At 48.1% G+C, this 14938-nt stretch overlaps 1 protein-coding gene across 1 annotated transcript in view; it reads left to right on the forward strand.

The window, feature by feature from the left end:
* LOC115134023 (spondin-1-like) overlaps positions 1–14938 on the forward strand; it is a 144295-nt gene that overhangs the window by 51694 nt on the left and 77663 nt on the right. The window contains exons 4-6 of the mRNA XM_029667554.2: positions 11182–11255; positions 11449–11571; positions 13587–13735. Coding sequence (XP_029523414.1) covers positions 11182–11255; positions 11449–11571; positions 13587–13735 — 346 coding nt within the window. The remainder of the gene's footprint in view (positions 1–11181; positions 11256–11448; positions 11572–13586; positions 13736–14938) is intronic.

Consider the following 14938-nt stretch of genomic DNA (forward strand, 5'->3'; position numbering starts at 1 on the left):
TGCACAGCTTTTTTCAGGTCTCTCCAGAGCTGTTCGATCGGGTTAAAGTCCGGGCTCTGGCTGAGCCGCTAAAGGAATTTCAGAGACTTGTCCCGAAGCAACTCCTGCGTTTCTTGGCTGTGTGCTTAGGGTCGTTGTCCTGTTGGAAGGTGAACCTTCGCCCCAGTCTGAGGTCCTCAGTGCTCTGGAGCAGGTTTTCATCAAGGATCTCTCTGTACTTTGCTCCGTTCCTCTTTCCCTCGATCCTGACTAGTCTCCCCGTCCCTGCTGCTGAAAAACATCCCCACAGTATGATGCTACCACCACCATGCTTCACCGTAAGGATGGTGGCAGGTTTCCTCCAGACGTGATGCTTGTCATTCAGGCCAAAGAGTTCAATCTTGGTTTCATCAGACCTGAGAATCTTGTTTCTCATGATCTGAGAGTCTTTAGGTGCCTTTTGACAAACTCCAAACGGGCTCCTTTTAATGAGGAATAGCTTCCGTCTGGCCACTCTACCAGAAAGGCCTGATTGGTAGAGTGCTGCAGAGATGGTTGTCCTTCTGGAAGGTTCTCTCATCTCCACAGAGGAACTCTAGACATCTGTCAGAGTGACCATCAGGTTCTTGGTCACCTCCCTGACCAAGGCCCTTCTCCCCCGATTGCTCAGTTTGGCCGGGCGGACAGCTCTCGGAAGAGTCTTGGTGGTTCCAAACTTCTTCTGTGATCTTGGGGACCTTCAATGCTGCAGAAATGTTTTGGTACCCTTCCCAATAGACAGAATCCTGCCACGGAGCTCTACGGGCAATTTCTTCAACCTAATGGAATGGTTTTTGCTCTGACATACACTGTCAACTGTTGGACCTTATATAGACAGATATGTGCCTTTCCAAATCATGTCCAATCAATTGAATTTACCACAGGTGGACTCCCATCAAGTTGTAGAAACATCTCAAGGATGCGCAATGGAAACAGGATGCACCTGAGCTCAATATCAAGTCTCATATCAAAGGGTCTGAATACTTATGTAAATGAGGTATTTCTGTTTTTTATTTGTAATACGTTTGCAAAAATGTCAAAATGTTTTCACTTTGTCATTATGGGGTATTGTGTTTAGATTGCTGAGGATTTTTATTATACAACATGTGGAAAAAGTCAAGGGGTCTGAATACTTTCCGAAGGCACTGTAGATATTTAAGAGATCCTTTTCCCTAACACATCAAATAAAATAAAATGTATTTATAAAGCCCTTCTTACATCAGCTGATGTCACAAAGTGCTGTATAGAAACCCAGCATAAAACCCCAAACTTCAAGCAATGCTGGGGTAGAAGCACGGTGGCTAGGAAAAACTCCCTAGAAAGACCAGAACCTAGGAAGAAACCTAGAGAGGAACCAGGCTATGAGGGGTGGCCAGTCCTCTTCTGGCTGTGCCGGGTGGAGATTATAACAGAACATGGCCAAGATGTTCAAATGTTCATAGATGACCAGCAGGGTCAAATAATAATAATCACAGTAGTTGTCGAGGGTGCAGCAAGTCAGCACCTCAGGAGTAAATGTCAGTTGGCTTTTCATAGCCGATCATTCAGAGTATCTCTACTGCTCCTACTGTCTCTAGATAGTTGAAAACAGCAGGTCTGGGACAGGTAGCACGTCCGGTGAACAGGTCAGGGTTCCATAGCCGCAGGCAGAACAGTTGAAACTGGAGCAGCAGCACGGCCAGGTGGACTGGGGACAGCAAGGAGTCATCAGGTCAGGTAGTCCTGAGGAATGGTCCAAGGGCTCAGGTCCTCCGAGAGAGAGAAAGAGAGAATTTAAAAAGAGAGAGCATACTTAAGTTCACACAGGACACCGGATACGACTGTCTCTCGTTCCGCTGGCCTGGAAAACAGAAAATAGTGCTGCCATTCACTGACTTAGTGCTGGATGTAACTCAGTCCACAATAGTAACTTTTAATTGATATTCCTGTCCCATACAACAGATAGCTTATAGAGGTCCAAGTATTATTCTAATAAATTATTCTAATAAATGTTGCGCTGAGAAACATCTGCTATGGAAATCTCACCGTATTGCTTTCACTTTGTCTTTGCCTGTCAAAGTAAAGATAGAGCTTTCTACCTCGTACCGGAGCAGGGGGCTGCCTGCCTGTCAAAGTAAAGATAGAGCTTTCTACCTCGTCTGCCTGCCTGTCAAAGTAAAGATAGAGCTTTCTACCTCGTACCGGAGCAGGGGGCTGCCTGCCTGTCAAAGTAAAGATAGAGCTCTCTACCTCGTACCGGAGCAGGGGGCTGCCTGCCTGTCAAAGTAAAGATAGAGCTTTCTACCTCGTACCGGAGCAGGGGGCTGCCTGCCAGACAAAGTAAAGATAGAGCTTTCTACCTCGTACCAGAGCAGGGGGCTGCCTGCCTGTCAAAGTAAAGATAGAGCTTTCTACCTCGTACCAGAGCAGGGGGCTGCCTGCCAGACAAAGTAAAGATAGAGCTTTCTACCTCGTACCGGAGCAGGGGGCTGCCTGCCTGTCAAAGTAAAGATAGAGCTCTCTACCTCGTACCGGAGCAGGGGGCTGCCTGCCAGACAAAGTAAAGATAGAGCTTTCTACCTCGTACCAGAGCAGGGGGCTGCCTGCCAAACAAAGTAAAGATAGAGCTTTCTAGATAGAGGGGGCTCTACCTCAAAGTAAAGATAGAGCTCTCTAGGGGGGGCTGCCTGCCTGTCAAAGTAAAGATAGAGCTTTCTACCTCGTACCGGAGCAGGGGGCTGGCTGCCTGCCTGTCAAAGTAAAGATAGAGCTTTCTACCTCGTACCGGAGCAGGGGGCTGCCTGCCTGTCAAAGTAAAGATAGAGCTCTCTACCTCGTACCGGAGCAGGGGGCTGCCTGCCTGTCAAAGTAAAGATAGAGCTCTCTACCTCGTACCGGAGCAGGGGGCTGCCTGCCTGTCAAAGTAAAGATAGAGCTTTCTACCTCGTACCGGAGCAGGGGGCTGCCTGCCTGTCAAAGTAAAGATAGAGCTTTCTACCTCGTACCGGAGCAGGGGGCTGCCTGCCTGTCAAAGTAAAGATAGAGCTCTCTACCTCGTACCGGAGCAGGGGGCTACCTGCCTGTCAAAGTAAAGATAGAGCTCTACCTCCTACCTGCCTGTCAAAGTAAAGATAGAGCTCTCGGGAGCAGGGGGCTGCCTGCCTGTCAAAGTAAAGACAGAGCTTTCTACCTCGTACCGGAGCAGGGGGCTGCCTGCCTGTCAAAGTAAAGATAGAGCTCTCTACCTCGTACCGGAGCAGGGGGCTGCCTGCCTGTCAAAGTAAAGATAGAGCTTTCTACCTCGTACCGGAGCAGGGGGCTGCCTGCCTGTCAAAGTAAAGATAGAGCTCTCTACCTCGGGGGCTGCCTGCCAGACAAAGTAAAGGAGCTTTCTAGCAGGGGGCTGCCTGCCAGACAAAGTAAAGATAGAGCTCTCTACCTCGTACCAGAGCAGGGGGCTGACTGCCAGACAAAGGCCAATAAATAAGGCTGCCAACTCTGTCCACCGAACATCAAATAAAACTCCAATTACTGCTAGGAGAGGTCCAATCATTCTCCCACTGAATCTCATAGGATATCACAGCAGAGATCCCAGAACGATGCTCCTCCTCCTACACTACAGAGTCCTGTCATTAGTGATACGTTATCTTGTATACTAAAGTGTCAAAGGCTGTTATGTCACAGGGCACTGCACATAGAGCTCTTGGAGGTTTGAAGAGAATAGCAGAACTGGAGAGAGCATCTCAGACTACACAAACACAAAAGACGCAGTGACTCATTGAGATGAAGAAGGTCTAAATGGAGCTCCTGCTCTCCATACCCATCTTCTCCTGCCCTCCATTGCCATCCTCTCATGTGCTCTATAGCCATCCTCTCCTGTGCTCTATAGCCATCCTCTCCTGTGCTCTATAGCCATCCTCTCCTGTGCTCTATAGCCATCCTCTCCTGTGCTCTATACCCATCCTCTCCTGCGCTCTATAGCCATCCTCTCCTGTGCTCTATAGTCATCCTCTCCTGTGCTCTATAGCCATCCTCTCCTGTGCTCTATAGCCATCCTCTCCTGTGCTCTATAGCCATCCTCTCCTGCGCTCTATAGCCATCCGCTCCTGTGCTCTATAGCCATCCTCTCCTGTGCTCTATAGCCATCCTCTCCTGCTCTCCATAGCCATCCTCTCCTGCGCTCTATAGCCATCCTGTCCTGTGCTATATAGCCATCATCTCCTGTGCTCTATAGCCATCCTCTCCTGTGCTCTATAGCCATCCTCTCCTGTGCTCTATAGCCATCCTCTCCTGCGCTCTATAGCCATCCTCTCCTGTGCTCTATAGCCATCCTCTCCTGTGCTCTATAGCCATCCTCTCCTGTGCTCTATAGCCATCCTCTCCTGTGCTCTATAGCCATCCTCTCCTGTGCTCTATAGCCATCCTCTCCTGCGCTCTATAGCCATCCTCTCCTGTGCTCTATAGCCATGCTATCCTGTGCTCTATAGCCATCCTCTCCTGCGCTCTATAGCCATCATCTCCTGTGCTCTATAGCCATCCTCTCCTGTGCTCTATAGCCATCCTCTCCTGTGCTCTATAGCCATCCTCTCCTGCGCTCTATAGCCATCCTCTCCTGTGCTCTATAGCCATCCTCTCCTGCTCTCCATAGCCATCCTCTCCTGTGCTCTATAGCCATCCTCTCCTGTGCTCTATAGCCATCCTCTCCTGTGCTCTATAGCCATCCTCTCCTGCTCTCCATAGCCATCATCTCCTGTGCTCTATAGCCATCCTCTCCTGTGCTCTATAGCCATCCTCTCCTGTGCTCTATAGCCATCCTCTCCTGCTCTCTATAGCCACCCTCTCCGGGCTCTCTACTGCCACCCTCTCATGCTCTCTATAGCCACCCTCCCCTGCTTTCTATAGCCACCCTCGCCTGCTCTTTATAGCCACCCTTTCCTGCTCTCGATAGCCATCCTCTCCTGCTCTCTATAGCCACCCTCTCATGCTCTCTCTAGCCACCCTCTCCTGCTCTCTATAGCCACCCTTTCCTGCTCTCTCTAGCCACCCTCTCCTGCTCTCTCTAGCCACCCTCTCCTGCTCTCTATAGCCACCCTCTCCTGCTCTCTATAGCCACCCTCTCCTGCTCTCCATAGCCACTCTCTCCTGCTCTCTATAGCCACCCTCTCCTGCTCTCTATAGCCACCCTCTCCTGCTCTCTATAGCCACCCTCTCCTGCTCTCTACAGCCATCTTGTCCTGCTCTCTTTAAACATTCTCTCCCTCTCTCTACAGCCATACTCTCCTGCTCTCTTTAAACATCCTATCCTGCTCTCTACAGCCACCCTCTCCTGCTCTTTTTAAACATCCTATCCTGCTCTCTACAGCCACCCTCTCCTGCTCTTTTTAAACATCCTATCCTGCTCTCTACAGCCATCCTCTCCTGCTCTTTATAGCCACCACTCTCCTGTTTTTTATAGCCACCCTCTCCTGCTCTTTATAGCCATCCTCTCCTGCTCTTTATAGCCACCACTCTCCTGTTTTTTATAGCCACCCTCTCCTGCTCTTTATAGCCATCCTCTCCTGCTCTCTACAGACACCCTCTCCTGCTCTTTATAAACATCCTCTGCTGCTCTCTATAGCCGCCCTCTACTGCTCTTCATAGCCACCATCTCCTGCTCTTTATAGCCACCCTCCCCTGCTCTTTATATACACCCTCTACTGCTCTTCATAGCCACCATCTCCTGCTCTTTATAGCCACCCTCCCCTGCTCTTTATATACACCCTCTACTGCTATTCATAGCCACCATCTCCTGCTCTCTATTGCCACCCTCTCCTGCTCTCTATAGCCATCATCTCCTGCTCTCTATAGCCACCCTCTACTGCTCTTCATAGCCACCATCTCCTGCTCTCTATAGCCACCCTCTACTGCTCTTCATAGCTACCATCTCCTGCTCTCTATTGCCATCCTCTCCTGCTCTTTATAGCCATCATCTCCTGCTCTTTATATCCACCCTCTACTGCTCTTCATAGCCACCATCTCCTGCTCTCTATAGCCATCCTCTCCTGCTCTCTACTGCCATCATCTCCTGCTCTCTATAGCCACCCTCTCTTGCTCTTTTTTTACCATCCTCTCCTGCTCTCTACAGCCATCCTCTCCTGCTCTCTACAGCCACCCTCTCCTGCTCTTTTTAACCATCCTCTCCTGCTCTCTACAGCCACCCTCTCCTGCTCTCTACAGCCACCCTCTCCTGCTCTTTTTTACCATCCTCTCCTGCTCTCTACAGGCATCCTCTCCTGCTCTTTATAGCCACCCTCTTCTGCTCTTTATAGCCACCCTCTCCTGCTCTTTATAGCCACCCTCTCCTGCTCTCTACAGCCATCCTCTCCTGCTCTTTATAGCCATCCTCTCCTGCTCTCTACAGCCATCCTCTCCTGCTCTTTATAAACATCCTCTCCTGCTCTCTACAGCCATCCTCTCCTGTTCTCTTTAAACATCCTCTCCTGCTCTCTATAGCCATCCTCTCCTGTTCTCTTTAAACATCCTCTCCTGCTCTCTATAGTCATCCTCTCCTGCTCTCTTTAAACATCCTCTCCTGCTCTCTACAGCCATCCTCTCCTGCTCCCTTTAAACATCCTCTCCTGCTCTCTATAGCCATCCTCTCCTGCTCTCTTTAAACATCCTCTCCTGCTCTCTATAGCCATCCTCTCCTGCTCTCTTTAAACATCATCTCCTGCTCTCTATAGCCACCCTCTCTTGCTCTCTATAGCCAAACTCTCCTGCTCTTTTTTACCATCCTCTCCTGCTCTCTACAGGCATCCTCTCCTGCTCTTTATAGCCACCCTCTTCTGCTCTTTATAGCCACCCTCTCCTGCTCTTTATAGCCACCCTCTCCTGCTCTCTACAGCCATCCTCTCCTGCTCTTTATAGCCATCCTCTCCTGCTCTCTACAGCCATCCTCTCCTGCTCTCTTTAAACATCCTCTCCTGCTCTCTAAAGCCATCCTCTCCTGCTCTCTTTAAACATAATCTCCTGCTCTCTATAGCCACCCTCTCCTGCTCTCTATAGCCAAACTCTCCTGCTCTTTTTTTACCATCCTCTCCTGCTCTCTATAGCCATCCTCTCCTGCTCTTTATAGCCACCACTCTCCTGTTTTTTATAGCCACCCTCTCCTGCTCTTTATAGCCATCCTCTCCTGCTCTTTATAGCCACCACTCTCCTGTTTTTTATAGCCACCCTCTCCTGCTCTTTATAGCCATCCTCTCCTGCTCTCTACAGACACCCTCTCCTGCTCTTTATAAACATCCTCTGCTGCTCTCTATAGCCGCCCTCTACTGCTCTTCATAGCCACCATCTCCTGCTCTTTATAGCCACCCTCCCCTGCTCTTTATATACACCCTCTACTGCTCTTCATAGCCACCATCTCCTGCTCTCTATTGCCACCCTCTCCTGCTCTCTATAGCCATCATCTCCTGCTCTCTATAGCCACCCTCTACTGCTCTTCATAGCCACCATCTCCTGCTCTCTATAGCCACCCTCTACTGCTCTCCATAGCTACCATCTCCTGCTCTCTATTGCCATCCTCTCCTGCTCTTTATAGCCATCATCTCCTGCTCTTTATATCCACCCTCTACTGCTCTTCATAGCCACCATCTCCTGCTCTCTATAGCCATCCTCTCCTGCTCTCTACTGCCATCATCTCCTGCTCTCTATAGCCACCCTCTCCTGCTGCTTACCATCCTTCCTGCTCTCTACAGCCATCCTCTCCTGCTCTCTACAGCCACCCTCTCCTGCTCTTTTAACCATCCTCTCCTGCTCTCTACAGCCACCCTCTCCTGCTCTCTACAGCCACCCTCTCCTGCTTTTTTTACCATCCTCTCCTGCTCTAAACCATCCTCTCCTGCTCTCTACAGCCATCCTCTCCTGTCTCTTTAAACATCCTCTCCTGCTCTCTACAGCCATCCTCTCCTGTTCTCTTTAAACATCCTCTCCTGCTCTCTACAGCCATCCTCTCCTGCTCTCTTTAAACATCCTCTCCTGCTCTCTATAGCCATCCTCTCCTGCTCTCTTTAAACATCCTCTCCTGCTCTCTATAGCCATCCTCTCCTGCTCTCTTTAAACATCATCTCCTGCTCTCTATAGCCACCCTCTCCTGCTCTCTATAGCCAAACTCTCCTGCTCTTTTTTACCATCCTCTCCTGCTCTCTACAGGCATCCTCTCCTGCTCTTTATAGCCACCCTCTTCTGCTCTTTATAGCCACCCTCTCCTGCTCTTTATAGCCACCCTCTCCTGCTCTCTACAGCCATCCTCTCCTGCTCTTTATAGCCATCCTCTCCTGCTCTCTACAGCCATCCTCTCCTGCTCTTTTTAAACATCCTCTCCTGCTCTCTACAGCCATCCTCTCCTGCTCTCTTTAAACATCCTCTCCTGCTCTCTATAGCCATCCTCTCCTGCTCTCTTTAAACATCCTCTCCTGCTCTCTATAGCCAAACTCTCCTGCTCTTTTTTTACCATCCTCTCCTGCTCTCTACAGCCATCCTCTCCTGCTCTTTATAGCCACCCTCTCCTGTTTTTTATAGCCACCCTCTCCTGCTCTTTATAGCCATCCTCTCCTGCTCTCTACAGACACCCTCTCCTGCTCTTTATAAACATCCTCTGCTGCTCTCTATAGCCACCCTCTACTGCTCTTCATAGCCACCATCTCCTGCTCTTTATAGCCACCCTCCCCTGCTCTTTATATACACCCTCTACTGCTCTTCATAGCCACCATCTCCTGCTCTCTATTGCCACCCTCTCCTGCTCTCTATAGCCATCATCTCCTGCTCTCTATAGCCACCCTCTACTGCTCTTCATAGCCACCATCTCCTGCTCTCTATAGCCACCCTCTACTGCTCTTCATAGCTACCATCTCCTGCTCTCTATTGCCATCCTCTCCTGCTCTTTATAGCCATCATCTCCTGCTCTTTATATCCACCCTCTACTGCTCTTCATAGCCACCATCTCCTGCTCTCTATAGCCATCCTCTCCTGCTCTCTACTGCCATCGTCTCCTGCTCTCTATAGCCACCCTCTCCTGCTCTTTTTTTACCATCCTCTCCTGCTCTCTACAGCCATCCTCTCCTGCTCTCTACAGCCACCCTCTCCTGCTCTTTTTAACCATCCTCTCCTGCTCTCTACAGCCACCCTCTCCTGCTCTCTACAGCCACCCTCTCCTGCTCTTTTTTACCATCCTCTCCTGCTCTCTACAGGCATCCTCTCCTGCTCTTTATAGCCACCCTCTTCTGCTCTTTATAGCCACCCTCTCCTGCTCTTTATAGCCACCCTCTCCTGCTCTCTACAGCCATCCTCTCCTGCTCTTTATAGCCATCCTCTCCTGCTCTCTACAGCCATCCTCTCCTGTTCTCTTTAAACATCCTCTCCTGCTCTCTATAGTCATCCTCTCCTGCTCTCTTTAAACATACTCTCCTGCTCTCTACAGCCATCCTCTCCTGCTCTCTTTAAACATCCTCTCCTGCTCTCTATAGCCATCCTCTCCTGCTCTCTTTAAACATCCTCTCCTGCTCTCTATAGCCATCCTCTCCTGCTCTCTTTAAACATCATCTCCTGCTCTCTATAGCCACCCTCTCCTGCTCTCTATAGCCAAACTCTCCTGCTCTTTTTTACCATCCTCTCCTGCTCTCTACAGGCATCCTCTCCTGCTCTTTATAGCCACCCTCTTCTGCTCTTTATAGCCACCCTCTCCTGCTCTTTATAGCCACCCTCTCCTGCTCTCTACAGCCATCCTCTCCTGCTCTTTATAGCCATCCTCTCCTGCTCTCTACAGCCATCCTCTCCTGCTCTTTTTAAACATCCTCTCCTGCTCTCTACAGCCATCCTCTCCTGCTCTCTTTAAACATCCTCTCCTGCTCTCTATAGCCATCCTCTCCTGCTCTCTTTAAACATCCTCTCCTGCTCTCTATAGCATCCTCTCCTGCTCTCTTTAAACATCCTCTCCTGCTCTCTAAAGCCATCCTCTCCTGCTCTCTTTAAACATAATCTCCTGCTCTCTATAGCCACCCTCTCCTGCTCTCTATAGCCAAACTCTCCTGCTCTCTTTAAACACCCTCTCCTGCTCTCTATAGCCATCCTCTCCTGCTCTCTTTAAACATCCTCTCCTGCTCTCTATAGCCACCCTCTCTCCTCAGTGACACATAGGTTGCAGGCTGGCAGCACCACTGGAGACATGCAGCCCCAGCTCAAAGCCAGGGCCCATGTGCCTGGGTGTGGAACCACATCTAAAGGATCCTAAACTCTCCCACTGGAACTAATGGTCTGGACAGAAGCCTGGCCCAACCATTGGAGTGAAGAACATAACCATGGGAGAGAGCCATGCAAGTCATGGGTTAGTCAGGGATATTTTACCCAACTGCTACTGGATCCCATTGCTGAAAACAAATGTTAAGATATTGACATTGGGTTAAACTGATCTTTTTACAGAGTTTGTCCTCATCTGAACCTTAATAACTTGATGCGTCTAATATTAATCAATTACTGTGTCATATTTGAAAGTGAAATGATAAATTAAATGTATTATCAAGTTGCTTTATAACAAAGTCCCTGCTGAGCTCCATACGATGTAACTGAGGGCTTCAGAACAGCTGCATGTCTGAGGATGTATCCACAGCTTCCGTTTCCATCTACTGTGGAAAACAGTTTGGGCTGGACCTTGTCTCTTTGGCTCCCGGTCACTGAGATCCTGCTGTTTGAGGAGTCCAGCACCATATCTGCAACCCCCAGATACATTGCCAATGTTCTTCACTGGGAGATAAGCTTTAGAGAGTGCAGTCATAATGGTCACAGTGTTGATGGGCTGTCCTGTGGATCAGTCTCAGTCTGGACTCCTGGCTCTCTGTACATTGGTATTCTGCAGAGGTTGATGGGGAGCAGGTCTGGCAGTGCCTCTGGGGTGGTCTCTGACGGGGTGGTCTTACCACCTCTCCTCGGAGGAAACAGACACTCCTTACGCACTACAAGAGAGAGAAAGAGGAGCATTCTAATGGCCGGGCGTTGCTATTGGCAAACAGTTTCTGTTGCGTGTACAAGTTTATGGCTCTCGGCAGTGTGTGTGTGTGTCTGTGGATGCCCCTAGACGTTGTGTGCTAACACGAGTGCTGTATTTTTGTTGTGCTGTCAGTGAATAAAAGGACTGCTGTTCCTTCTCCTCTGCAGGGCCAGCATTGTGCAGAAGAGGATCATATACTTCCAGGATGAAGGCTCCCTTACCGTCAGATTGTGTGAGAAAGGTACAGCATATCTGTCCTATACCAATGTTACTTCTCACAGAACAGCCTTTTTATATGACCTGTTACCGTAGATTATAATGGACATTCTGTATGGAGTCATATTCTTCAACTATTCTATTAGACCAAGCAACATCACCATTGTTATCCATTCTTTGTGCGTGTGTGTGTGCATGTGTATGTGTGTGCCTTTCAGAGGCTGTGTTTGGGGAGACCACAGAAAAGCCCCCTCTGGAATGCTGTGCCTGTGGGACGGCCAAGTACAGAGTCACCTTCTTTGGGAACTGGTCGGAGAAGATTCACCCTAAAGACTACCCCAGTAAGTCCCTCACTGGGGTCATACAGTATATCTACACCCCCACATGACTGTACAACCTCCCACCTGTTGCTCCTCTGTCCGTTTTCTATGGAGTGTGAAAGGATCTGCATTACAGTAATGAAGCAAGACATTGTGGTTGGGGAAGAAACACAAGAAGGTGACATTTTACCCTGGACATATTTAGACTGTTTGTTGACTCGAGTAACATGCTTATATTTTGGCAGATACTCTTATCCAGAGTGACTCACAGGAGTGAGTGCATACATTTTTTATACTGGTCCCCCGTGGTAAAAGAAACCCACAGTCCTGGCATTGTGAGGGCAACACTCTACCAACTGAGCCACACAGGACATACTGCATGTCCTAAAGCAGCACACTGTGGTTTAGAGGATTCCTCTCCAATTCTTTGTGTTTTGTTGGGATTTAAACGAAGAGTGTTCAGTCAACGTAGGTCAGTAAAACAGGATCAAAGCTGTTATGACACTGTGACTTCTTTGGAGCCGATGATCTGAACCACAGACCCTACGTATTCCTTGCAGTCAGCGTTATGTAGTCACAGCTTACGAAAGGAATCTCTATAAATCATTTGAGACAGGAAGAGGCTGTTTTGGCAGGAAATAAGAAGGGTTATGGTCCATTATAGCACATCACAGGGCTTCGCTATGGGCCTGATGGGTTTAAACAGATTAACTGTATAGTTCGCCTCTCCCTCCAGCGGTATATAGAATCTTTCACAAATAGTATCGGATCATGGAAAACATAATTACATTCAAGGGTTTCTGAGGAGAGCACTGAGGGACCATAGTACCAAGCATCAATTGTCTTTTGATAGAGTTATATATACAGTACCGTACAGTCACGTCCAAAATGATTGGCACCCTTGGTCAAGAGTGTGTGCAACTGGTGAACTGGAGTCAGGTACAGGAGAGCAGAGACGAGTGAACAGGCACACTTTATTTGGCAGAAGGAAAACAGTCGGACCCCGACTATAGCGAAAACGACACTCCCACCAAAGGCAAAAGCGAATAGCGCACTCGTCACACAAATAATAATAATGAGAAACCAGCATGAAGTGTCACACATGACACGTAACAAACAATTACACACATGGACATGGGGGGAACAGAGGATAATATACAAGTAGAGTAATGAGGGGATGTAAAACAGGTGTGCGGAAAAACAAGACAAAACAAATGGAAAATGAAAGGTGGAGCGGCGATGGCTAGAAGACCGACGACGTCGACCGCCGAGCGCCGCCCGAACAAGGAGAGGAGCCGACTTTGGCGGGAGTCATGACACCCTTGATAAAGATGAGCAAAAAGACTGTATAAAATAATACAAATACTGAGCTATGCAAAAAAATGTAATACTAATGCAATTGCTCACAAAAAAAAAATAACCACTATTTTTTTTTCTTCTAAAAGATTGAGTCAAAATTATTGCCACCCCTGTTTTCTATACCCTTCAATATCTTACCTTGCGACGAGAAGGGCACTGAGCCTTTTACTAAATGTTTTATGAGATTGAAAAACACATTGAGAGGGAGGGATCTTAGTCTTAGGGATCTTAATTATTTGTTTTTACTAGTTTTTACAAAATGTCTTTCTCTGAGCAATTGTATTAGTATAAAATAATACAATCATGTTTTTAAATGTTGAGCATACAATATAGCTCAGTATTGTATTATTGTTTTTATACAGTCTTTTTTGCTGATTTTTATCAAGGATGCTAATCATTTTGGACCTGACTGACCTGACTGTACACATATATATGTGGTGTGACAGGGTCTATTCCAGCCTCAACTCTCTCAGTAATGATGAGGGCTCCAGCAATGGTAGTGCAGGCCTCACATTGTAACTAACACTGACCTTCCAGCCACATGCACAGTCAAAGGCAGGAGCGATCTGTCAGCCTCTACACACGCTGGCACGCACGCACGCACACACACACACACACACACACACACACACTTTATTTGTTTGTCAAATTGTCTCTTTGTTTCCCCCCCTATACAGGACGTGCCAATCATTGGTCAGCCCTCATCGGGGCATCCCACTCCAGGAGCTACGTCCTGTGGGAGTACAGGGGCTTCGCCAGTGAAGGGGTGAAACAGGTGGCAGAGCTGGGGTCTCCAGTTAAGATGGAGGAAGAGATTAGACAGAAGGTGAGCTTGGTGAGACTATGATACGAGAGAGACTGTACAGTCAGGAGGTAAAACCAAACATCATGGATTCAGGCTACAGGAGGCCAGAGGGAGGAGCTATAGGAGAACGGTCTCATTATAATGGCTAGAATGGAATAGATGGAACAGAGTCAAACCTGTGGTTTCCATATGTTTGATGTGTTTGAAACCATTCTATTTATTCCATTACAATGAGCCCATCCTTTAGAATCTCCTCCCACCAGCCTCCTCTGGTTCAGACCTGTTCATGTACGCTGATCAGCTATATCTCCAATCTCAGATGTCTTGATATTTCTATTCTTTCAGCTGAGTCTTTTCTGTGCAGACCTTCGTAGTCATCTCTCCTACCTGTCTCCGCCTCTGAAACAGCATGTCAAAGGTTGAACAGCTAATGGAAGGTGACATCTTAATGAAACACTTTAGTCTGTATACTGGCTGATCTGCACCACTCTGCTGTTTAACCTTCATTTCCTGCTATTGGGTGACATGGCAACAATAGAGTGTTGAGCCCAGGGACAGATGAGATGCTGAGGGGCATTATGGGATGGCTGTGGAGGAGAGGGGGCATAGCTAATGGAGGGAGAAGTGAGAGAGGACGGCCACATCACAGAGAATCTTAAAGAAGAACTGAACTCGAGAACTAACTTCTCTCGTTGGAAACGGCATATGAGATTGAAATCAGTCCGAAGCATTTATTCCAGTGCTAAAATTGACCAAAAAAAGTGCAAGTAGGTTAATTTTGGTCGTAAAGTCAGTACCTTCCAGAACAAGAGTTTCTTGAGATTTGAGTAAAAGAGTTCGTCATGACTTATTTGAGGGTTGGGTTTTGAATTTGACAATGCCCACTTACCCACTAACATGGGATAAACAGCTGAGGTGAATGTGCTCTCCAGTCATACAGCAGAACACACTGACAGTGAGACAGACCTGCCCAGCAGCACAGCAGATTGGACTTTGTTTACATACTGTCAGACAGCATGTGGCGCATTTCTTTACTTGAGAAATACTAACACCTCCTTGGCAAATACATCAAAATGAAATACAGATTCCTTGAGTCATCTTCGATTCTGAATATTTTGAGGAAGTGATGCTGGCTTTATTCCTATGGTGTCTCATGGTGTTACATGCCTCCTTGGAGGAGGGAGGTGCAGGAATCAGGAGCAGGAGAGCAAGGAAGTCCCAGTG

Source organism: Oncorhynchus nerka, linkage group LG9a (genome assembly GCF_034236695.1).
Source record: "Oncorhynchus nerka isolate Pitt River linkage group LG9a, Oner_Uvic_2.0, whole genome shotgun sequence".
In the NCBI taxonomy this organism is placed as follows: Eukaryota; Metazoa; Chordata; class Actinopteri; order Salmoniformes; family Salmonidae; genus Oncorhynchus; species Oncorhynchus nerka.